This window comes from Pelodiscus sinensis, chromosome 11, assembly GCF_052426305.1.
Source record: "Pelodiscus sinensis isolate ZL-2025 chromosome 11, ASM5242630v1, whole genome shotgun sequence".
In the NCBI taxonomy this organism is placed as follows: domain Eukaryota; kingdom Metazoa; phylum Chordata; order Testudines; family Trionychidae; genus Pelodiscus; species Pelodiscus sinensis.
Genome location: NC_143062.1, coordinates 25,741,929 through 25,766,123, shown reverse-complemented (window position 1 = coordinate 25,766,123; position 24,195 = coordinate 25,741,929). Strand labels below are relative to the sequence as shown.

Below are 24,195 nucleotides of genomic sequence, written 5' to 3'. Positions count from 1 at the left end.
AAAACACCCTGAGAAGATTCCCAATTCTACACTGACAGTTTGTCTCCCAATGCAAAAGTGTCTCAAGCTAGACACTCACCTGGAATATGGTTTCCAATATATTTTATGTGCATTTCATGCAGCCCAAATTCAGTAGGAGCGTATCGCACTGTTACAGTGCCATCTTTGTTATCCACAATTTCTGGTGTAGCAGTTTTTCCTGATGGCATATGAACTTCACCTAGGGAAGGCAATTTTAGAGTTAACAGGAACTGAAATAGTGAATGCATGCCCTCCCACCTCCTTTGAACAGTCAAGTAAGCCATTTTAAACCCCAGGCATTTCAGATGCTTAAGTTACTTGCCCCCAAGTGCAAATGGAAGGCTAAGAATACCAAATGTTTATACTTGGCTTCTACACTGTATTTGTATAGCTGACATGGTGAACAGCCTACTGATGTACCGTATTTTCCGGCGTATAGGGCGACTGGGCGTATAAGAGGACCCCCTATTTTTTTAATTAAAAGATAGGGTTTCATCTTATACCCCAGCGCCCCTCCGCCTCCTTTGCTCCCGGTGTCCCTGGTCTGCTGGAGATGGTCCCCAGCAGACCAGAGGCACCGGGAGCAAAGCCGCAGCAGCTTTGAAAGCCTCAGGGGAAGCCGGCGGCGGGGCCCCTCCGCGGCTTTCAAAGCCGTGGAGGGGCTCCGGCAGGGGGGCATCCCAGGCGCGCCTGGGATGTATACCCAGCGTACAAGACGACCCCCAATTTTTGGGGGATGTTTTTTAACATCAGAGGTCGTCTTGTATGCCGGAATATACGGTAACACAAGTTTATATTGGCCAAATGATCAATTCAGTAAAGATAATGGGAAAGCTCCTTACAAAGTGATTATGTGCACCTTAGGAAACCACTTGGGTAACAGTGAAATACTGAGTTGAAGTACAAGTAGGTGCATAAAAAAACAAATGCAATAAACACAGATGCCTGGCCTATAATGTATGTGGTAGGGAACAGCAGAGATGGAACTTTAGGCACCATCCCTCTAGAAAACCGTTTTATTATAGTTTGTGGCAGCCCCCTGAAATGCTGTGTTGGTAGAAGAGACACTAATTCCAATCTTCAAACTAATAGATGGTCAGCTACTGAGGCTGCACAAAAGGCCCAGAATCTCTGGACTATGATCATCTACAGCATTCATGCTGGAGTTCGCTTGATCAAATGCATTACAGTTTTAGCAGCAATATAGAAGACAGACGCATCCAGAGCCCCTGAATGGGAAAAGTATCATCTCAGCTTAAGACTAAGTGCCAAAAGTTGCCTTACTGAATTCAGAATGTATTTCACACACACACACACACACACACACACACACACTTTAAATACTTATATGCAAATAACTAAAACTCAAGTTAATTATAGGTTGAACCTCTGTAGTCCAGCAATAAAATCATGCCCGACCATGGATAGTTATCCAGATGTCCATTTATGGTTGTGGCAAACTTTCCTGCAGTCCCCAGAGTTTGTTTACAGTCACCAGTCCTGGCTCTCAATGTTCTGTGGTGTATTTAGCTCTAATTTACCCTTAAATGCCTTCAAGGGCCTAATAAGTGTTGGTAACGCTGCTAGACAATATTAACCTCCTGTGGTTTGGCAAATGCTCTGGTTCGGCAACAGTCAAGTCTCAAGGGTGCCGGACTAGAGAGGTTCAACTGTATTTAGCATGCCAAGATATTTGATACAAATGTAAATGGTGTGGAAAATTGCAAGTGCCCAAGTGTGCAGTCAAAAAGCAAGGCAGCTCATTGTACTATGAAGTGTTTACCTGTTATTTCTCCCTTCCTTACACCCCAGGGTATAACTATATCAAAGGGCTTAAATCCCACACCATTCATGTCACCAGCAGGAACATAAGGTTCTTCTGTGACCTAAAGAAACAAAAAGCTGTCATTTTACAGGAACGGAGCAAATACATAACAATTGCTATTTGCTTAGACCAAAAAGAGAATTTGATCGGTGTGCATTAAACACTGTAAAAACGAATCAACTATAGAACTTGGCCTAACTAGACAGCAGCCCCATTAAGCATCCCTTGATGTCCCCAAGCTTAATATTGACCCAACTGCCAAACATTCAAAAATAAAATCTCAGCAAGTTTAAAAGTAAAAATGGAATGCCAGTGAAGACAGACAAATTTAGCACACACAAGATGCAACATGGTTCCATCTGAGAGAAGAGTTTTAGTTGCTCAAAGCCTGGAACAAAAGTTTTGTTTTTTCTTAGAATGGTAGAATGATTGCAATGTAAGCAACAGCAAATTTTTGCCTAAAGAAATACAAGTTTCACAATGCAGTTTTAGACTCAAGACACGGTTTACCATTTTACTGGGAAAACTTTGTGTGAACCTATACTGCAAGGCTGAATTTGCCAGTGTTAAGTTACAGAAATAGCCATAAGTGGACACTGTTCCTCTTCAGATTTAAGCTACTGTAACATCTCATTGGGCGAGTCCCTTTAAGCAGCAAAGAAACAGATCTGCATGAAGTCTGAATCCCGAACACACATTTGATCAGCTGGAAAGCGATGAACAAACAACCAGAAAGACCAAGCAGTCCCAAGCAGCAGCATGTCATTTCTGAAATGAAATGTGAAGGAAGAGTAAAAAATTGTGTACCCAGGGACGGAATCCAGGGGGACATGCGCTTACGGGCTCCTGCGACATTACTGCAACTTCATCTGCATCCGAAGCCTAGTCAGTGGCAAATGCAGGTTATTTGGATATCAAGTGCCAAGGAATTAATACTTTAGCTAGTACATAACACTTAAATTGTTACTTTATGGGCATTTCTCCACCCTTGAAACTTTCCACCCAGTTCTCTAGTGGCACCTCACCAGGAGACATTGAGCTGGAGGATCTGACTGATCAACTAATGACAGCTGCTTAATGAATGGGTTTTCCTAACACAGGTTTGGGGTGACGACTTCATGACACCCAGTCTGGTTCTCCTCCCCATACATGCAGACAGGATGACTGGCAAACTCAAGTCATTCCTACTTAAAGCAAACAGAAATCCCAATTGTCACAATAGGCAACACCACTTCAGTTGGGGTTGTGCCACTGATCTTGCTTTGCTCGTTTGCATCACTGCAGATGCTTGTTGCACTGAAACAAGGAGGCTTTAAGAGACAATTATTGCTCTTTGGTATTGAGAACAGCAACTCCTTGCATCAACCTCACAAGTGCATTAGTACATCAAGATGACTGGAACAAGGCTTGATGGCCTCATGAGTGGTTTCCTGTGGAACGTTTCGAGTGGCTGCGAGGGAAGCCACTTCAAGGAAGCATCTTCCAGGACTACAGTAAACTATCTGCAAAGAGTTAGCTAATGTAAGTCACAGAAGACTAGGGCTTTGAAAGGCAGCACTGGGAAGCATGCTGGGAAGTTAAAGATTAGCAATGATGCAATGGATCGTATCTATAGCCAGCCATTTTTACTCGCTGTTCACTGAGCTGTTTAAGCCCTTTTATCCCAAATAGAGTGATTTAGTGATGAGGGGAGTGAGGCAACATGCTCCTGTAACAAGACTTTTTCATGATACTGAGAAAAGTGTTGAGACATGTCCTGTTCTATATAGAAACACTGCACCACCACTATTTAAGCACTGAAAAAGTGTAGTCAAGTTTGTTATGCTGACACAAGATAATGCTATGCACACAGCTTGTCTTTTTAAGCTGACCTTTGTACTCAAGGCTATTTCTAAGCCATCTACAGCCAAGGGCTTCTTTGGTGAGTTACCACTGAAGGCCTGTCAAGAGTGTCAGAGGCCTCCTTATGTAATAGGCAAAGTAAGGCCAAGCATGGCCATGTATAAGTGGGTAGTTGCTAAGAAAAAAAGTGGGACCTGACTTCAGATTAGTGAAGACATTTAGCAGGCAATTGTGCCAAGTGTTTGGAAGAGTGAGCACGGTATGTTCTACTACATCATATTTAATATATTTGTATTTACAATGAAGGTAAATTATAGCTAAACTGACAAGTCAAATGATACACATGTAGCGGAGTGTACAGCACTGCAATGCGACTTTTAAATCCATGGATTTAAGAATTCAGTCAAAGTAGGAGATGAAAGCTTTAAAATGAAGATCAAAATCTGTCCAAAGACTTTCCTTGTACCATATCAGTCACCATGGTATCATGCACCAGTTGTATTGTAAATATTTGTATATACACAGATGTAATAAGAGTTCAGATATTTTCTGCCAGACTGAGAACTACAGATAAATTGGAAGTATGCCAGAAATAATTGGTTATTTAAAAAAAAAACCTTACCATTACAGTGAATGGGCTGTTTGGGATATCCACTCCACCAAAGCGGACATAAATCACATAGGCACCTGGCTGAGCAGCAGTGTAGAAAATGTCGTAAGTTCCATCCTCATTTTCTATAACATCTGCCTCAGCTTCTGTACCATCTGGTGTCAGCACCGTGCAGGTCACTTTACCTTTCCCTGCAGATTTAGCATCTACTACAAAACCAACTTCCTCACTAGTCTTCACAGTGGATGCAATCCCGGGACCTAGAAATCAGTTTTGGTTACAAAAACAGTTAAGTTTTTCCAATGTTTTCCTAGGAAATAGGATTAAAGCAAATACTATCAGCATATATACAGAAAGGACCCCTGTTAAGCAATGTTCCTCTAATTTTTCCAGTATATAGCATACATTGTTATCTTCACCATGAGCCTGTGCAGATGTGCACCATTAGTAAAAACGCTGCCAGCTGTGGGCACTTCCCTAATCAACTGGGCAGCATTTGAATCTCTCTTGGGTAGCCACCCAAGCATGGTCTCAGGATCAGTTTTATGGTATGAGTAGTAAGCAACCCCCCCCCCCCAAACATGTGTTCCAGGAATTGGTTTTCAGCTGCAAGAACCAAGTTTTAATCATACCCTTCCTCAGTTCAGTAGGTAGGCTAGGTGAGAATAGATTAAAGATTTAGGGAGAAAGACACTTGAGCCAAATGTAACTCATTTTTAACCCTTTATCAGGTGACTGCTTCACATATGGAGCAAATTGTCACTTTACCTCTGAACTACCTGATCACTGAGTGAAATAACACTTAGTTCCTTGGTATAGTCTAAGTCAAGATGTTCTAGCAACGAAATCCATTAGCAATGGCAACTGATCATCTCTGCCAAGAAATACGTTAAGGCACCATATTAAAACCCTTTCTGTATTACATACATTTGTTTGAGTAACTTGCCCATGAATAAATAGCAAAGCAGCCACAACCAATTTTAAAGATATTTAGTGTGATGATAAATATGAAGTGTAAGATTTAAAGTACATTTAAGACACACGCTTTGAAATGCAAACAATGGCATTTATCACTGAAGAATGCAATTTGTTCACAAGTACCAAAAAGCTCACAGCTTTGGTTCTTTAATATAGATCAAAAACATTGAGTGTTTCTATGGATGCCATATAGATATACATCAAATTGATCCCATATTTTAGACTCAGAAAGTTGTGTTTATTTTAAGGAATTTGATTTAAGCTGACATCTGAAGACCTTTTAATTCAAAGCTTTAGTAGTTCATACTGCTCTCAGAAATACTGAATAATTATGACTGAATCAGAAACTAGGTAGGATGACATTAAGCCAAATGCCCGCCCACCCTCCTCTCCCAATTTTGATTTAAGATCCCTACTGTGCTATTTCTTCATTTTTCATAGGAATCTATACTCATTTTAGAAGCATGAAAATGTCTCAACTGTCAAAAAACACTTTAGAAAGTGGCAGTTAAACTGTATAAGATTTTGCCATTGTTTTGGCTGAGCCTAGCACTATCTAAAAGTCCTTAGCAGTGTGTAGACTTAGATTAGACTTCTGCTAAACTGAAATGAAGTCAGTTTACTTACCAGCCAACATCCAAGTTAGAGATCCTATGCTTTTCCTGTAACTGTCATCAAAATCTGACAGTAGAGCTCTGCTTTCTGTATTCACTACAGAAATTTAAGTCCTGAAAACTGGCAGTTAGGAAGCTGCCGATCATTAAATTCAGTTCTACAGACCAACGACCGACCACCTCTCTGTGCAGGACCTAACAGGATGGGCATTGGGTGCGCCTATAATCCAAGGGGTAACAGATGTTTCCTAACAGAACAAGTCTCATTTGGATGCTAGTTCCTATACATATAGCTCTGCTAGAACTTGCATGCTGCATGCGCAAATACGCCTGCATGTTTTTAAACACTGATCAAGCAAGAACTAGCATTAGAGCATGCCATTTTAAATGGGATATTAAACAGGTGTCAAGTTATACTGTACAACTCTCACTGGCAAATAAAGACAAAGTGGGGTTTTAATCACACCTGCTTACCAGGCACAGATGTTTAGTTCTCAGTGAGATTAAAAAATGCAAGTATCAAACTTCATCTGTCTAACTTCCCTACCGTCAAAGAGGCTGCAGTTGAAGGGATTTGCCTCACCCTTTGCAGTTTCAACTTAACCCACAGAAAACAGTCCTCCCTAAGAGATGATCTTCCAGAAATCAATTAGAAATTTTGATTCTGCTCAGAATTGTGTTCTACGAATAGAGCCCTATCTGCAGATAGAAATCTAGCCGCTGAGCTACATGGCTCTATTCCCCTAAACTGCAGCCGCCAAATTGATATTAACATGGTGCTACTGTTTCAAGGGGCCAGCAGCTCCTCCTGGCCACATGGCTGTACTGCCCCCAGTGGCTTCTATGACCTGCTGCTGGTATGAGATGCTGCAGGCCTGCTGGTGAGGGTGGGAGAGAAGGGTAGAGGGGCCCATTGCCCCAGGATACAGAGCTCACCCCACCACCACTACTGTGGCAGCAGCCAGTACCATAGGCCCCTTTGAATTGCTACCAGAGCATTGCTGGGGGCATGATCTGGACAGTGCTACAGGCTGACTGTCCCTTCTGCCGGAGGCCCTGCCCCTTCCAAGGGGACAGAGCCACCCCACACATGCACACACCCCTTGCCTCAAAGTGGCTGTCAGCTCCACTGTGGTGCTGGATCTTGGGAGCAGCATCACAGTCTCATTTTGGCCATTCTAGTTCTAGAGAGCCTTGTGGATACAGATTTCTCCCACACAGGGCTCTAAAGCTATTTTGGGACCTGCAGGTAATTACACTTACTAGGGAGGGCAGCCATTTTATTTTTTGAAACTTTTGGGATCTTTCCAAGCCAGGTTTCAAAAGGTCTTTTCTGTAGCTTAGCTAGAAATATTCACATGAAAGTAAAGAGGCAAGAATACACCACTTGGAATACAATAGACTGGCTACATACCTGTGGCCAAACACTTGCTGGCATCCCCTGCTGGTGATGCACGGATTCGGTAAGGAGAAGATGGGATGTCATCACCACCATATTTAATACCAATCATATAGCGGCCTGTCTTGTCTGGCACATACGTTACTGAGTAAGTGCCATCCTTGTTGTCATGAACATCAGCTCTCTTTGGTTTCCCTTCTTGGTCCTGAGAGGCAGAAGTGAAATATTAAGCAAGTGTTTAAGTTACACATTAAAAAGTCTTAGGAAGATGGATAGAAGTCTTCCTACCTCATGTTCCAAGACTAATTATGCATCCAACCGAAGAGTAAAACTTGTCAGCCATTTTTAGAAATATGCCTGCACGTTCTTAAACACTGGAAGAAGTCAGTACCTAAACTGAGCTAGTATACCCATAGAGCAAGAATTGGCATGAAACACATGCCCTTTTAAGTGGGAAATTAAACAGGTGTCAAGTTACACTGCACAACAGTCATTAATTGGCAAACAAGTGTTTGCAAGCACCTGGTAGTAGCATCCAGCTCCAACTCTTAATCCAGCCCCTTCCAAGGCAGTTTCCAATACATCTCTTTGAACCCTGTAAGCATTTCAGTACAATAATCCTAACACATTCCACCCCATATACAAAAATTCCAATGTTGTGAAAATTAGTTATGCAGCACCTTGTTTTCAAAAATACTTAACACTCAGCACATCACCTTACAGTTTCAAGATGGACTGCCCAGTGTAAGCTAAGTGCCATTACTGCAGTGGCTAGTCAAAAAGCATTACAAGAACTAAGGAAGTGCTTGGACTCATTGGTAGGAACAGTACTGAAGTGGAGGCATGCACAAGTTTCATATCTAAAACCAAGGTCAACACTGCATGAGATGTCTTCTTACAAAGCTGTTCTGGAATAGTACCAAACAGCCACAAAGCATGAAGTCCAGAAAACCCCAAGTGGACCCATTTATACTAAAAATGGTTCCTATTTTAGCACCTTGACAACTTACAGGAACAAGGACTTATGCCTTGCTCCTTTAGTCTTTATCATGAGTGAATGGAAGGTCACCCAAAGGTCATGATTGGGGACTGTACAGAGGATGTTTATGATAGTGTGAGCAAGTACACAACCACCTTCTGAGACTATTCTATGCAGGGACAGCCATGCTTAACTGTTACTGAATGCTAACTAGCAAAAGTTGGGAGATTAAGTATTTTCTACATGTTATGACAAAGTGGGGGGAACGGGGGGGAAGACTGCTTGGTTTTCCAAGGGGTTGCATACAGGGGGGTGGGGCTCTGTTTCTGGTTTAACAAGGTGAGGAGAGAAGGAGTTTGTTCTTACAGGGACCATCACTCAACTGGGGACACCCCACCTCCCCATGACTGGAAACCCAGGTTGGACAGCACAGTCTGTTCGGACCAGTGGGAGGAAAATGGGCTGTACAGAGGAGATGCTTGACCTGACCACCTGAGGAGGAGAGGAGAGGTGGATAAGAGGGGCTCAGGCAACCCTGTCTACCTGGACAGAAGACAAAGGACAGGGGAAGGATACTGGAGGCTCATCTAGAAGAAAGGGGTTTCTGGACTGTGCTGAGGGAAGCCACCTGGATGCAGGGCAGACAAACATGCTGTGCTAAGGGAAGCCAGGCCCTGAGTGGTCTTATGCTGTGTTCACATGCTCACTAAACCCTCTTGTTTTATACTGGCTGAGTACATTCTGGTCTAGAGAGCTGGACTGCACTATTCCCTCCGGGAGTGGCAGACCTGGAGGTTTAGAGTGTGCGCGCTCCCTGAGGAGACCCATGGGAGAAGATGGAAGTGCTGAAAGCCATGAGTGGGTGGTCCCGTGAGTCAAAGCAGTCTAATGCTCAGAGAAAGGGGGATCCCTGCTCCCGCAGGAACCATACAAGTTGTGCCCATGCTTGACCTGTGAGTCCATGACAGTTGCTTATACTGTAATTCTGCTGTTAACAAGCCAAGCAACTGCATTATGGAGCATGAGATTTGGGTGTACGAACCCTGCAAAGATCATGAAGTGGCACATAGGTTGTGACACAATTGCTATGGCAAGGACAAATGTGCTAGTGAAGCTTACTAATAGCGGCTATAGTTTAATGGCTTTAGAACCAGGGTAACTTTTTCCTTTGCGTTCTCTATACCTTTCTCCTTCTCCACCCCCCCCCCACGTCCTTATCAGGTATTTGAGAGAATGAAGATTTCTTTGCAGCAAAACTTGTCGGACTTGAACGTTCCACTTGTATCAGTTTAAAGAGCTTATAACTGTAGCAGGCTCCTGGAGAGAGGCTCATTAGATGATAAACTAATCAAAGGCACAAGTGCCACAAGAGCAAAGCTGGCCCTGCTGGATCAGATAAATAGGGAGAAAAGTGTTCGTTTGGTTTTTAAACAAAGTCTGAAACAAGCAGCTTGATTTCTTGCATCAGCATGTTTGGCCTTTGGAGAAAGATGAAAAAGCTAGAAGTTTTGACTACAGCACAACTGGTCGTTTAATGCTTGGCCAGTTTTAGTTTCCAGAAGTTTGAGGGGTAGCCAAGTTAGTCTAAGTCTACACTTTTTTTTGCAGAAGAGGACACGCAAATGGAGCGCTCATTTGCATCTCTCATGCTCTCATTAGCATTTCTTCTGATCCTTTTTGCAGAAGAGTTTTTTGCAATAAAAAGCCCTGTATAGCTGAGGCCATTTGTCAAAAAACAAAAACCCTTTTGCGCAAGAGCCCATGAGCGCTCCATTTGCATTTCCTCTTCTGAAAAAATACACAGTGTAGATGTAGCCTAACAGGAAAAGTTAACAAATAGTCTGGTAGCACTTTAAAGACTAACAAAACATGCAAATGGTATCATGGACTTTCGTGGGCACAGCCCACTTCAGATGGAAGACAATTTTCAAAGAAATTTGAAATTTAGGGATCAGTATTCTGAAGTTGACTTCAAGTAATATCTGAATCTGAGCATCTGTTTAGCCAGAAGACACCCTTTTCAAGACTCCTGGTATTTCAGAGTGTGACAACCGATAAGATTGACAGAGTAGACCGTAAACCAGCCTAATTCCACTCAGGAACATGCAGCATTTAGGTAAGAGATTTAACAATGAATTACCGTAATCTGTACAGAGAGAAGCCCTTTTCCAGCGTCTTTAGCATCAACAGCAAACTCCACAGGTAAACTGGCTGGAACGCCATATGAACTGATGCCTGGTCCACTTGCAGTCACTTTACTGGCATCATACGTAGGAAGCACTTTTACCTTGAAAGGACTTGTTACAAGGGAACAGTGTGTTAAGTCAACATTTGCTAGTCTTTACAGTAGGTACTGTCATTCAAGACAACACCCACACGTGCTTAAATCCCACTTCTACAATATACTCTTGAATCGAGACCCAAGACTTGACACTAGTTTGAAGGCATTGAAACATTGAAACGGAAATGCTGTAGTTTAAGAGTTCATTTATCCTGGCTTGCAGATGCCATTGCACAATGTCTTCTTACTATTTCCTCCAAGTACCAGAAGACCAATATCCAGCAATACAAGATTAAACAGAGGCCACCCGATAACCTTACTGCTATGGTCTGGGAAGCAAATATCAAGTCAAGTCTAACACTAAGCAAGTTTAAAAATGCATCATGGCTCTTGGGATCACGAACTGGAAAAACACCTCTTGAACTATATTGGCTTACAAGGAAGCATGGAAACTGAAAGCAGTCTGTTCAAGTTACGAAAGCTACCCCTGTTCAGAACATGAATTCTGCTAGTTAGGTAGGTGGCTTGTTGTGGAAAAAGTGGATGCTGTGTTAGCCTACCTGCGAGGAATCTCTTCATCTCCATATTTGACAGAGACTGCATGTGGACCCTCCTGCATAGGTGTGTACGTTACTGTGTGCGTGCCATCTCCATTGTCGATCACGTGAACAGGCTCTGCCATTCCTAGAACAAAGAGAGACCTTTTTTCCTCCAACAGCACTAATCAAACCCCCATCCTATTGAAACAGCAAAATTGCATTGGCCATTTTATTGCCTAAAGCTTCATGTGCTGCTATTGATTTAAAGCCTTACACAAATCTCACATAAGCCTCTAAGAACGAGTGCACTGTGTAGATACTAAGAGATACTTTCCAGCATTTTTTTGTTTGAGCGGGGGTCAAAGATAAACTTTGCATCCCACCAGCCCTTTAGGCCTTTTGCTGACTACACCAGCAATAGCCACCAGAACGCTTCCTGAAATTGTCTGCAAAGGCAAGCTAAGGTTCTTGAAAGGCATGCTAAGGGCAATTTGAGCCTACCATTAACTGAAGCACATCTGAAGAGCTTTACAAAAAAGGAAAGATTATAGCTGAACTGTCATTGATAGTGTGTATTTCTATCAATGGAATACACAGCACACCCAGTTCAATGCGAAAGCATGTTAGTATCAGACAGTGATTTTTGTCTCATGCTCCCTCAGTGTATCTAGAAAAAAGTTCTAATGCCCAGAGAGATCATTTGAACCAAGATAAATATTTAAGGAAAGCAGGTAGTCCCAAAAAAAGGCTTCATGTTAAGATACTGGAGAAAAAAAGAAAAACAAACAAAAAAAAAAACGAAGAAGCCAGACCCGAATTGTTTCAAGTTATTTTACTGCAGTTACAGCAAGTTTCTTAGCAAGCAAGCAAATCAGTTCAAATCACACATGGCAAGACAAGCTATATTTATGATAATTATGGTAATGCTTTAATGTAAATCTAGTAATTCAGCAGCTATAAAGGAAGTTAGTTGCCATGCAAAGCAAGTTATTTTTGCAGCTGGATTTTTGCTTGGGTGCCATCAGCAGTTAGTGAAAAATGCAAACCTGTCTTATTAGCTTCCCCCTGTGGGTCACCTTTAAAGAACTCTGAAATCGCTTTCAATGGACTGCGCCATGCCTGGGAATCCGTTTCATCAGCTAGAATTAGATAACTGTTATTTGACGGGTACTCATTTCAAGTTATGGCTCATCTTGGTCCTGCCGTGAGGGCAGGGGACTAGACTCAATGATCTCTTGAGTATCATTTCTAGTATCTTCCCTTATGAAACAAGAGATTAGAGGCTTGTATGATCAGCAGAGATCACTCAGCAAGCTAATGACCCCAGTCAAATTCTTCTAGCACTGATCAGCTGTTTGTCAGCTCAGCGCAGCAGCCTTGTAAATTTAAATGAAGCGGTGATTATTTAAATCGTTGCTTCATTTTCCTATGCCTGGTAGTCTAATCTACATGCCTGTGGCGACAGAGGCATGTAGTCTAGACGTACCCTTAGTTTCTTGCCTGTCTTAGCACCATGAATTCTGCATATTCAAACGTTTGACAAATTTAGTTGCTGAAAAGCTAGTATTAACATGTGAGTCTCAGCAGTCTAGTCAAGCTAGGCAGGTATTCCAAGAGTACTCAAGATTTCTCAGGATGCTTCCCAATGAGAGCCATCTTTGATTTTAAAAAAGGGGTGTTTGGTTAAAAAAAAAAAAAAAGGCAAAAAAGACAAGCATGCTGAGCATATCAAAGGAGAGTAAACCTAAAGGGTAGGAGAGAAACTACCTACCATCCCTTAGATTTAGCTACTGGTACTTGGAATTGCAAGACAAAGCTTTTGCCCTTTCAATGAAAGGGCATGTGTGTTCTGTCTGGGGACCTGTGGCAGACTGAATTGGTATAGAGGTGGCAACACAAAAGGAAGGTACAGTCTTAATGTTACACACCAGAGCACTGCTTCTTAGCATCTTGGCCTTGGAGTTTTGAGATCTGCTAAAAGCTCTCCCCTTGACAGATCTGATTGTTCATGAAGAAAAAAACGTGTAGTAAAATTCAGGTCAGAAGTTTATGGCATCTCACCTTTCAAAGGCCAGGCAAAGAAGGATCACTCCCTTAATGTTTACCTCCTGAAATGTTAGCTTGAACAAGGGCTTCCTCTTGGACATTGCAGACCCTCTGTTTCCTCCCAGGTTTGAGCCTGAAGATCTATTTTAATTTTAGCAGTGCAATAATTTCTCAGGAGAGCACAATTCTAGTATTTATAGAAAAAGTTTGGCAATGGGGCTAGTCCTTAGTTATCGCCGAGAGGTTTGAGACAGTTAGCTATTCACAGGCTCAGATTAACCCATGTAGACTCAACACCTACCACACCACCCCATCTCAAGATGTGTTGCAGCAGGCCAAACTGGTGTGGCACTGAAGTGCTGCAATGCCACACTCAGTTTGGTCTACGCCACATGAGAGCAGGATGGGCAACAAGAATCCTGAGAGGGGGAATTACCAAATAGCAAGGCAAGTCTTGGATGAACAGGATGTCTGCCCCATGCACATCCCATCAGTTTGGTCAGGGTAAGGAGGTGGCTAGAGGAGTATCATGGGGGAGGAGATATGGATGGGGTAGACGTGCTTTGCTTAATAGCTCTCATTCATGTTGCTTAGGGCTAGTAGCAGCATCCAGGACAGAGAGAACAGGGTCCCAGCGCTGCTCAGGTTTGGCTGAACCTCTCAAATTTGGCCTGGTTACCCTGTTGGAGAAGTGAAGACGTTCTCCCTACCCCCCCCCCCCAACTACTGTGCAAGGCCCCACAATTCTTCAATCCAGCATTACCTGCAAAATATAAAGGTAGGCATATCAAAGTAAGGTAGTGCCAGGGTTCTTACCTCTGGGTCCTTCCACCATAACTTCAAGGGGTGCTGTCCCAGCCTTACTGGTGTCCACAGTAAAGGACTGTGGGATTTTGGCTCGAACTGCTGTTCCAAGACCAGGACCTGCAACTTTTACCTTGCATGGGTCGACAACATCTTTCACAGGAACTTTAAAGGGACTGCCTGTTAAACAGAAGCATAGACAAATGGCAGTTTTTAAAGTTTTAAGTAAACACAAGCCCACTGTAGCCTCCTGCCACCATCTTTTGAACCCCTTATACTTAGAGCAGTGATCTTCAACCTTTTTACACCCAAGATCACTTTTTAAGTCACAGAACAGGCTAAGATCTACCGCCCCGCCCCTTCCTTGAAGCTCCGCCCTCTATTCTCCTCCTGTCCATCACTTGCTATCCCCAGCCCTCACACACACGGAAACAGTTTTTAAATTATGCAATATATAAAATTAAAATCACGTGCTTATAGTTACAAAATAAGTTGTCTGTTTTTTATTCTTGATATTTAAATCTAAAGTGAAGCATTTATAATTATACATTTTGTGGAACAGTTCTGCGGTTGGGGGCAGGGGAGAGGGAACATGGTGTTGGGAGGGAGAGGACAGGGTTCTGCAGCAGGGGACAGAGTGCCAGTGGGGACAGGTTTCTAGTGGGGACAGAGTTCAGGGAGTAGGGATGGGAATAGGGACAGCGTTCTGTGGCTGGGGACAGGGGAGTGGGGACAGCATTCGGGGAGTGGGGACGGCGTTCTGTAGCTGGGACAGGGGAGTGGGGACAGTTCTGTGGCTGGGGAATGGGGGCTGGGGAGCGGGATCTGGGTTGTCAGTGGAGATAGAGGGTCCCCTGCATCTGCCTCCTCCCAGGATCTCCCCCCCCCCCCCCCCGAGGGAAACCAGCAGGTGCCTGCCCAGGGGCTGACCCCCACCCTCCCCTGCAGCGCAGGGAAGCCCCACATGTGCTTGCCCGCCCAGGGGGCCAATCCCTCCCCCAGCACAGGGCAGAACCCCCAGCGTGTGCCAGGAAACCCAGCGCGCGTGCCTCCCCCGTGGCTGACTCGCCCCTCCTGTGTAGTGCAGGGAACCAATGCTCCCTCCTGCAGCGCACCCAGTAGAGCAGCTAGCGCACTTCCGGAATCACTGGAAGTGGTGCTAAGCTGCAGGACTTCTGTCCATCCCCGGGAAGCCGACACTACCTACCTCCCGTGAAAATGGAGGTAGTGGGGCTTCTCAGGGTTGGGAGGGAAATGGGGGCGGGGCAGACAGGACACCTCGCAATCGACCAGTTGATCGTGATCTACCTGTTGGTGACCATGGTCTTAAGAGTATTTCCTTCCAAAATCAAGGGTGAAGGATTGCTTTTTATTTTTAGGTGTAGCAAAAACTAAATCTGCACTTCAGTCATGGACTCCAACATTGATGGCTTCAGAATAGACTGGACAAAAGCCGGTCAAAAATAGCCCAGGTTTATTTGGTCCTGCTTAAGCATAGGGGCTGAACTAAATGGCATTTCATCTTCCCTACATGTTTAGGGATCTGATTAAAACCATTCCTGAATTGGGGGATTGTGTTCCCTTAAAGATACACACGTCTGGGGTGGAGCATTTTCAGTTTATTCGCATTTGATCAAGGAAAGTATCTAAGTTAAGTGCTCAAAAAAGCCTTTTTAAAAAAAGGTAATAAAGTCAAGCTTCAAGGCTCTGTAAAAGTCAAGGGGTTGTTCCTATGGCCATAAGCAAGCCAAAGATGCTTCGTATCTGAAAAAAAGACAAATCAGTCTAATTTTTAAGGGAGGCTAACTTAACAAAATGTTACTACCAATGAGAACCAGTTTGCTTTTGCATCGTTTTTCAAAATCTGTACCAGTTTATAAAACAAAAATAATAATTAGAAGCAAAAATTGACCTACTCCCAACTACAAAGGCAGTGAGTTTCAACACTGCCATCTAGCCACTTTAAGGTTCAGGACATGTCATTTCTGCTTTTGCAGCATTCAGTAGGTTTTACCCTGGCAGCTCCTATCCCTATCCATATGACTGGGCCAAAAGTATATTCCTGTTGATAACACAACAAATAAGCACTTGAAGCCACTGAAGTTTGGTTCGTTACAAGCACAGGAAAGCAAGATGTGGGCAGAAGGGACCTCTACACCCCAGAAGAGGGAGGGCCTTGTACAGAAGGGCTGGGGCCTGTGGCAGTCAGCCCTTAGAGCAGCCCAGACCGCAGTGTGCCCCCTTCCTCCTGCCTCCCTCAGTGCGGCTCCTCACAGCTCTAACAGCAATTCAAAGGGGCCCTAGGCTGCTGCCAGGAGCTCCTGCCTCCTTCGAATCACAGGACTGCAAGGCCCTTCTCCCCCTCCTATCCCAAATCGGTAGTCCTGCAATTACCTAGCTTTCTGCCAGTGACAAGAAATCGTATCACCAGTGGTGTTACCCCAGGAATACCTGGCTCATTTAAGAGGCAGTCATTTTTAAGATACCCTATTTGCTTGTTTGCTCAAATTAAGGGCTTCATACAGATCCAATTTTGTAGGCTATTATGCTTCTGGGCTTGCTGTGCAGTATAACCTGCAGTACCCAGACAGCATAAAGTTAGATTACATGTCAGTATTTCCTTTGAATTTCCATGGTGTTTTCACAAGTTTGACCATTTGCTGGCAAAATGCTATACAGCTGCGCAGAAGTAACAAGTGTTCCAAAAGCAGAGCTGTATTAGGCACTCAACCAAGAAAGAGGGTTATACTATGTAGATTTAACTGCCGGAAATAAAAGAGAAGGATAAAAAAACCAGAGAAACATTTGCAGAGCCTGCAGACCAGCAACTGTAAATATCTGGGCTACATGCCATAATTGGCTGGACCCAGAGTACAGCTAAACACAAGTCTCACTGTTGAAATTGACCTGCCAGCACCCTGCTCCTGTAAACTGGATGTTTAGCTGCAAACCATTTGCTTGTCATATTTAGGAAGGAACATCATACAGGCAGAGAACAAGCCAGAAGCTGAAATGAAGGAGCACACAAGCCTCCAGTTCCTTGGCAATTTACCAAGTTACAGTACATTGATAAATGGGATTGGTAGGGGTAGGCAGTTCCATGAGTTCTAGGAAAAAAGGAGCATAGGTTGTTCTATACACGGGAGAAAGTTAAGTGCTCAGAACTGTTTCAGTAGAAATTAAACAGCCACTTAGCTAAGGTGGCTTTGCATTCTACCAAGGACTAAGTGTAAGTTAGCTGCTGCCAAACACTTGGAACACTGTTCATGTGCTACCACAATATCGGCTTTGAGATCCAGTGCACCTTTGAGAAAGAAGTCACCTAGTTATTTTCATGGAAATGGTAGCACTAAAATGCTTTTTGCAGTGCATAAAAGACTGGACTATTTAATCAATCTGCCGCAATACAGGGTCTTAACATCCACACCCTGGAAGGGCTTTTAGTCTGGCCCTATTAAATTGCACATTGTTTGCTCAATTTGCAGATGGCACTTAAAAGTAGTTTAGTGAGAGGACTTGCTTTCTATGTCTCAATATTCCATTACACTAGATTTATATAAACTAATACCACCTCATGATGCAAGAACAGACGGCACATCAAGATGGATTGCTATGTCTATTACATTAGTCAGGAAAGTCTGAACCATTCTTTTAAATTCTTGGAAGTACACAAAAAGAGTACAGAAAGGGCTTTACATTTTATTCATTTGTACTGGGCACCTATCCATAGCTCCATACTAGCTTTCAATAGCAGTTAAAACTAAGTTGTCTGGCCTCGGTTATTTTGCAGATGTTTTTGCAAGTTGATGTTAAAGCTAAGTTTATTTTTTTTAAATCCCAGGAGCAACTTCAAAAGCCTGCCCAGTGCTCCCAAACATTAAATCAAGCAGTATCAGTGTGCATGTACAAGAAGAGAACTGTAAGATAGTTCCTCAGCTGCCTTCAACTGACAATCTGCCATCCTTCTTTAAAGATTTGTAATCAGTCACCTCAGCCACTGTTTAGCTACAATTCACATTAGTATCTGAAGATATGCTACTTGGATGCAAAATTTGGATCCGCAATCTTATTTTCAACACCTTAGTTTTACAGTATCCAATGGAAGAATTCTTACCAGGTATGTGTTCTCCCCCATATGTGATGTTGACATCATAATCTCCTGGAGCATAAGGAATATATTCAGCACTACAGCTGCCATCTTTGTTATCTTTACAGCTTATCTTTGATTCAGAAGGTCCTTCAACAGTTATGCCAAGTCCACCAATTCCTGCCCCTCTGCAGGGGGGGAGGGGAGGAGGAAGAGGAAGAAGAGCAATACATTAGTATGCTTTCAGGTTTGCTGCATTTATTCACAAAATATGATTTCCTACTTGCATGTCAGAGTTTGTCCATGCTAGCATTACTACACAGAGTGTAGCCTTATTACATTTTACCCTAGAGGAGGCTACAGTTCTGTTGTGAATCAAACAGTTCAGGGACTAGGTTTGTGGAAGTGCTTTGAAAGGCCAGGTATGGACCAGGTGTGAATTTAGTTGTAAAAAGGACACAAGACCACAAAAACAGGTTTGAGACATCTACTTCTGGAGTAATGTTACCAAGAGGCACACTGAATTCATAAGGCAGTAACAAACCGGCCTCAAGTCACATTAGGTCTACTACTGAAGTTCAACCTTGGTAGTATTAATAGATTTAGTGTCCTGTGTCAAGTTATCCTTAATTACTTGCTACCACATCTTCCACTGATAGTGTGACTTAGTTACCTGGTGACAACAGTAAACGCATTTGGTTTATCAGTGAATGCTTCTTTGAGTCCAGCTCCTTGGGCTTTTACACGTGATGGGTGGCAGCCTTCAGTGACATCCACTTTGAAAGGACTGTTTGGAACAGGTACACCATCATAAGTCACTTCAATTGTGTGTGGACCTGTTGAAGTGAAAACCCATTGTCATCAAGTTAAATGATTAGCCACCACTTTCAAGGGGTCGTTCATTCAAGATACTCAAGACTGACTGCAATAGACAGTGCTCCTCTTCTACTCAGAAACGGTGTTTGACATCTCAAAATTACACTTCAATTCCAGGTTCTTTAAAATAGCATGTTCTGCTAAGGATACACTATACGTACTGATAGGGTCACCTCCTACAGAAATAATCTCTTCCGCTGGAGAGCTATTTTAGTAGCAGCAAATTATTAGCACTAGTATGACAAGCCTGTTCAAGGTTTTTTGTTGTTTTTTTTTTAAACTTTATCTTCCCCATTCCCACACAATGGTCCAACAACAGGTTACCTTTTTCAAATGGTGTAAACTCTACTGCGTAGGTTCCATCAGCATTGTCTTTGATGAGGCAGTCTGTGGAAGCGCCAGAGGGATTTGTGATTTGAGCTTGGATGTGGTCTCCTCCAGTCTTTGTTAGAGGTTGGGCATTTACAGTGAAATCTGTTGTAGCTTCACGAAAGACATCTGCAGAATAGGATTTGAGGAAAAAAGTCATTAAATACTTTATAGTCAAGGATTTTTTGTAGATTACTCTTGGACATTTATGACAAGTGTCAAAGATTGGTGAAGGTGAAGTATAGTCTCTTGCAAAAAAAAAATCACTAGTTGTAATACTGCATTTAGGTATATCCCTTACAGTCTATCCATTCCTTAGAATATTCCATGAAATGTCAGGCAAAAACTTAAGCATACATCTTACCTTTTCCTTCAATTCCTGGTCCAAACACTTTAATTTTGCTTGTGTCCACAGCTGGATCTACTTTGACACGGGCAGGAAATTTCGGCACTTGCTCTCCTCCATATTTCAACAGAAGCGTATACATTCCAGCAGAGAGAGGCATATATGTAACAGCGTACGTTCCATCTTTGTTATTGTGAACGCTGACTTCAGCCTTAGAGCCAGAATCTGAAACAGCTTCTACATCCAGTTCCCCAGGTCCAGCTTCTGAACAGTCAACATTAAGCAGTCCTGCTTCACCCACTTTACCATGTTCAAGACCAGGGCCTGTGGCAATCACTTTAGAAACATCAAATGGCATTTCAATGTCTGCTTTAAATGGAGACCCAGGAATGTGAACCTCTTCAAACAGAATATTTACGAAGTATTCTCCAGGTTTAGTAGGCAGATAAGAGACGGAGCATGTGCCATCACCATTGTCTGAGCATTCAATTTTAGCTTCACATGGGCCCTCTACTGTCAAACCTAAGCCTCCAGTTCCTGCTCCTTTGGTATCTATCATAAATTGTGCTGGTCTTCCAACAAGACCCCCTTGAAGGCCTGGACCATGGGCTTTTACCTAGGATAAAAAAAATTCAGTTAGATGCCATAACATTTACACATTCGGTCCTGGCAGTTGCCTGGTCAAAATAAAGCAGTTCCATAAAGAACTCCAGACTAATTCACTTGGCAAGTCATGTTAAAGTCTGCTGAACGCTCAAATTACGTAGACACATTACAAGCAATAGGCTTCTTTCCTTTGATGGAAGAAAATTCTCATGTCAAGTTGCACTAGAAACAATATGAAATCTGCTAAAGTTTCCATGCTTATAGACTTAAGCTTGGCTGTTTTTGTATACCCATTAAACAAAAAGGTAGCAACATTAAGAGGTGTTTATACTGAGTTATTAGCCAAGTGTATTACAGCATACATTCTTTGAGGGTGAAGTCTCAAGTGAGTCTCATTACGTTAATTGGGAGCAATACTTAGTTTCGTATTACTTAATACTTAAGAGTTCATTTTTCAAACTGTGGCTTTAAAAAGCTCAATACTGAACATGAAGTCATTAGTTATGATTTTATGAAGCAAACTTAATCCTCACATTTAATTAAGAGCTACTTAATGTATTTGTTCCATTATTGTGACATCAAGCAAAATGTGAAATTTTATGCTCTTATGAGATATAGGAATCTGAATCATGCTATATTGGCAACAACTGAAGCCTTTCCTATGTATTTACCTTGGTAGGATCTGGAGGTAGAGTGGCTTCCACAGTATAAGGACTTCCTGGAATGGGATTGCCATCGTAACTTACATCAACAATATAAAGTCCTTCTTCTCTTGGGATATACTTTGCAGTACTGCACTCTTTGCCAAGAGCTGGCTCCACCACACATGGTACAGCTTTCCTTGTAGGGCTGGAAACACTAACATCCAGTTTTCCCTGTCCACCAGCTCCTTTTGTGTCAATCATGAATTCCTGATCCTTCCCTACTTCCGCTCCTTGAAGAGAAAGACAATATTAGCATTTCAGGGTTAACCACAGTTAGATTTCTTTAAGCCTGTTGCTTGACATACTAAGAAATGTCTTATGAACAGAACATTGAAAATTTTTGTAAAACATTCTCTCAACTGATAATATTCCTGCAGCAAAAGCAGCTTGTCATGACAAGCAGCAGCAGAAACAATAGGTTAATGGGAAACTAAAGGATCAATGGCAAACAAGATAACCTTTAGACTTGAAACAAAATACAGGACTATGTAGCACTTTAAAGACTAACAAGATGGTTTATTAGATGATGAGCTTTCATGGGCCAGACCCACTTCCTCAGATCAAATAGTGGAAGAAAGTAGTCACAACCATATATACCAAAGGATACAATTTTTTAAAAAAAATGAACACACATGAAAAGGACAAATCACATTACAGAACAGAAGGGGGATTGGGGGGGGGGGGGGGGGAGAGGAAGGTGAAAGCCAGACTTTAGACTTGAGTCTCAACACTCCCAAAATCTGCAGCACTTACTCAGGAGTTTAGTACTATGTTTCTGCCTTCTGTTTCCCCTCTTCCTGCCAAATTTACAGGTAGCAGAAGCGATTGTTGTGCAAGCCACATTTATCAACAAACTAGAGCAAATATGTTAGATTATTGAAAGGGCTTAAATTGCACAGTTCTAATATGTCACTGAAGTGGTTCGTTGTTAAGAAACCAGCAGTTCAGAAGGGGAATGGAGGAGTGCCAGCATCTGTCACTAGAAGCCAGTTTCCAGCAAGAAACTTCATAGAGATCCTTCAAGAGCTAGTTTACTGTACATGTGTGTCTAAGTAAGGCATTTTGAGCCAACAGAAAGGGGTCTTGAGATCTTTCATCTAGGTCCTTATAGTATGAATGGTTTTCTAAACCCTCCCAACCCACTAGCATCTCTGCAACAAGGTACACTTAGAAGTTTAAAACTTGCATGGAACAACTGTAGGCTGGACATTACTGTTCACGTTATCCTAAGCAGATGGTTTTTATCTCCAGAGCCAGAGTTTTAAAGCTGTTTTTGAGTTCAGTCTCTCACTTACTTCAATGGGAATTAGAGCGCCTTTCCCACTGAGCACCTACTTAAGTGCCTATCTACCTTTGAAAAAGTCTGGTCCCCATGTTGTTGAGTTTCAGTCAGACACTGCCCACTCATTGGTTTAATGAAGTGTCTAGTAGTCAATGAATAAAAAGTGCCCACAGTGCTGAGAGCAATCTCAAAGGTCATGCCTAAATGAGCATAAAGCCAGCTGCTTTCCTATTGTGCTGCCATTAAAACAAGATTATAAACAGACTATAGAGGGAAGCGTTATTGTCATAACTATACAGAGGACTAATCCCTGGGATTGAAGTGGAATGTAGAGGTTTAGAGGTACAAAAACTTAGTTAATCCTTGCTTTTGGAAACCTGTTGGGCACCCAGCTCAGGTTTAAAGCCGAGTAAAATTGATTCAGTAATTAACTGGGTCTTGTTCTCACTGGATTAGTGTGCATTGACAAATACAATGAAGCGGCAGACTTATCCATTTTCAGGTATTCATGGTGCAATATAGCCTTAAAGATTTTCAGTACAAATTCTAAGAAGTGTTACCTCCTGATAAGAAAATGTCACCAAACCTTTTGAGAAAGATGTTGTGGGGCATCTACTACAAGATGAAAAGCCTGAAGTTCAGATATAAACTATATAATGTAACTAAGCCTGAATAGAGCAGAGACTTTGAACAGGATTTTAATTAAGAAACTCCTTTTAAAGTTTATCATTCTTGGTAGAGTTTCCAAACTACCCCTACTCCATCCTGTTGGTAGCTAACACTAAGTTCAGAGGCTACACAGTATGAAAACCGTTTAAGGCTAACGCCTTATATTCAAGTAGTGCTTTTGTTACAAGACTACACTTAATTGGGCTAAAATACCACATTGTTGTAAGAACAGGATTTCTTGTATTTGTTTTCTTAACCAACATGCTAGCCAAGCTACTTAGTGGTAAGATCTAAAACAATCATCTTTTGGACTAGACCATGCACTGCGTAGCTGATTTGCAAGTGTACTTACTATTTTCAAGTCCATTTACTTTAATTTTGCTTAGATCCAAAGGAGCAGCAACCCCTACAGTGAAAGGGCTTTTGGGGACAGGATCACCACCATAGGTCACAGAAACATTCATTGGGCCCTGAAAAGAAATTAATTTTGCAGTTTAGGTCTTCAGCCATTTCATGAATGTGCTTTGCTGTTCAGACAATACGTACTATTCAACATGCAATGGCAGACCATGACAAGGCTCCAACGCTTGTGAGAGCTCCCTGCCCAGACTTCTCACTCCAGCCTTTGAGGTCTGAACCCTTTTCGTTTGACAGAGGGAGAAGACTTCCTCTCCTGCCAACTTTCAAGTACTGTTTTGATTGCCTGAAAGAAATTCAGGCCCCAGGTGGATTCCAACCCTCCCAGAACTCAGATATGACAGCTGAATGAATGACCCAAAAGAAGGCCAGGTATCCTATTCCACGTTAGGGATTGCATGCCAAGTCCAGACCCACAAAGGGGTTATATTTTTATAGCATCTGAAATACCAAAGTTAGAGGTATAAATCAGAAACAGATTAATGCTTCTGTGTGCTTTGGCTGGAATGCCCGAGTCATGGCTAGATTCAGAGCAAGATGTGTGCTCCTTTTATGCTCTCCTACCACAGTCCATATTTCAGCTATACCCACTGTTTGCTTACTTTTCATTCTTGGCTGGTTTAGCTCCCAAGTGAAATATCCATGAATGTTTCATATAAGGCAGTGAACAGTCTTCCTGATTTCACCTTGTGCTTCTATAGCTAACTGCTTGTATGCTATTCAGTTGAAAGTTACTCAACTGTATCCATTTGTTAAAAGTATTTTTCTAAGATTTCTGTTCATGCTATCCAATAGGAATTTAACTGCCTAGTAAACCTTCCATCCCTGATGAGTTTATGTAGTTTACACATTACAGTGAGCTTTGCATGGAGATAAGCTACTGCCCACATACCAAAATAGA

General features: G+C 42.4%; 1 protein-coding gene across 8 annotated transcripts in view; it reads right to left on the bottom strand.

Moving 5' to 3' along the window:
• FLNB (filamin B) overlaps window positions 1-24,195 on the bottom strand; it is a 153,852-nt gene that overhangs the window by 21,555 nt on the left and 108,102 nt on the right. For 4 of the 8 annotated variants that reach the window (XM_075938852.2, XM_075938858.2, XM_075938857.2 and 1 more), the window contains 15 exons: window positions 23,230-23,347; window positions 20,894-21,156; window positions 19,635-20,232; window positions 19,226-19,399; window positions 18,699-18,861; window positions 18,053-18,213; window positions 13,951-14,118; window positions 12,135-12,227; window positions 11,110-11,233; window positions 10,409-10,565; window positions 7,305-7,494; window positions 4,311-4,558; window positions 2,654-2,728; window positions 1,805-1,907; window positions 80-220 (listed from right to left, as the gene is read on the bottom strand). In XM_075938852.2, the coding sequence (XP_075794967.2) occupies window positions 80-220; window positions 1,805-1,907; window positions 2,654-2,728; window positions 4,311-4,558; window positions 7,305-7,494; window positions 10,409-10,565; window positions 11,110-11,233; window positions 12,135-12,227; window positions 13,951-14,118; window positions 18,053-18,213; window positions 18,699-18,861; window positions 19,226-19,399; window positions 19,635-20,232; window positions 20,894-21,156; window positions 23,230-23,347 (2,776 nt within the window). The remainder of the gene's footprint in view (window positions 1-79; window positions 221-1,804; window positions 1,908-2,653; window positions 2,729-4,310; window positions 4,559-7,304; window positions 7,495-10,408; window positions 10,566-11,109; window positions 11,234-12,134; window positions 12,228-13,950; window positions 14,119-18,052; window positions 18,214-18,698; window positions 18,862-19,225; window positions 19,400-19,634; window positions 20,233-20,893; window positions 21,157-23,229; window positions 23,348-24,195) is intronic. The other 4 variants (XM_075938853.2, XM_075938854.2, XM_075938855.2 and 1 more) reach the window with 4 other exon arrangements.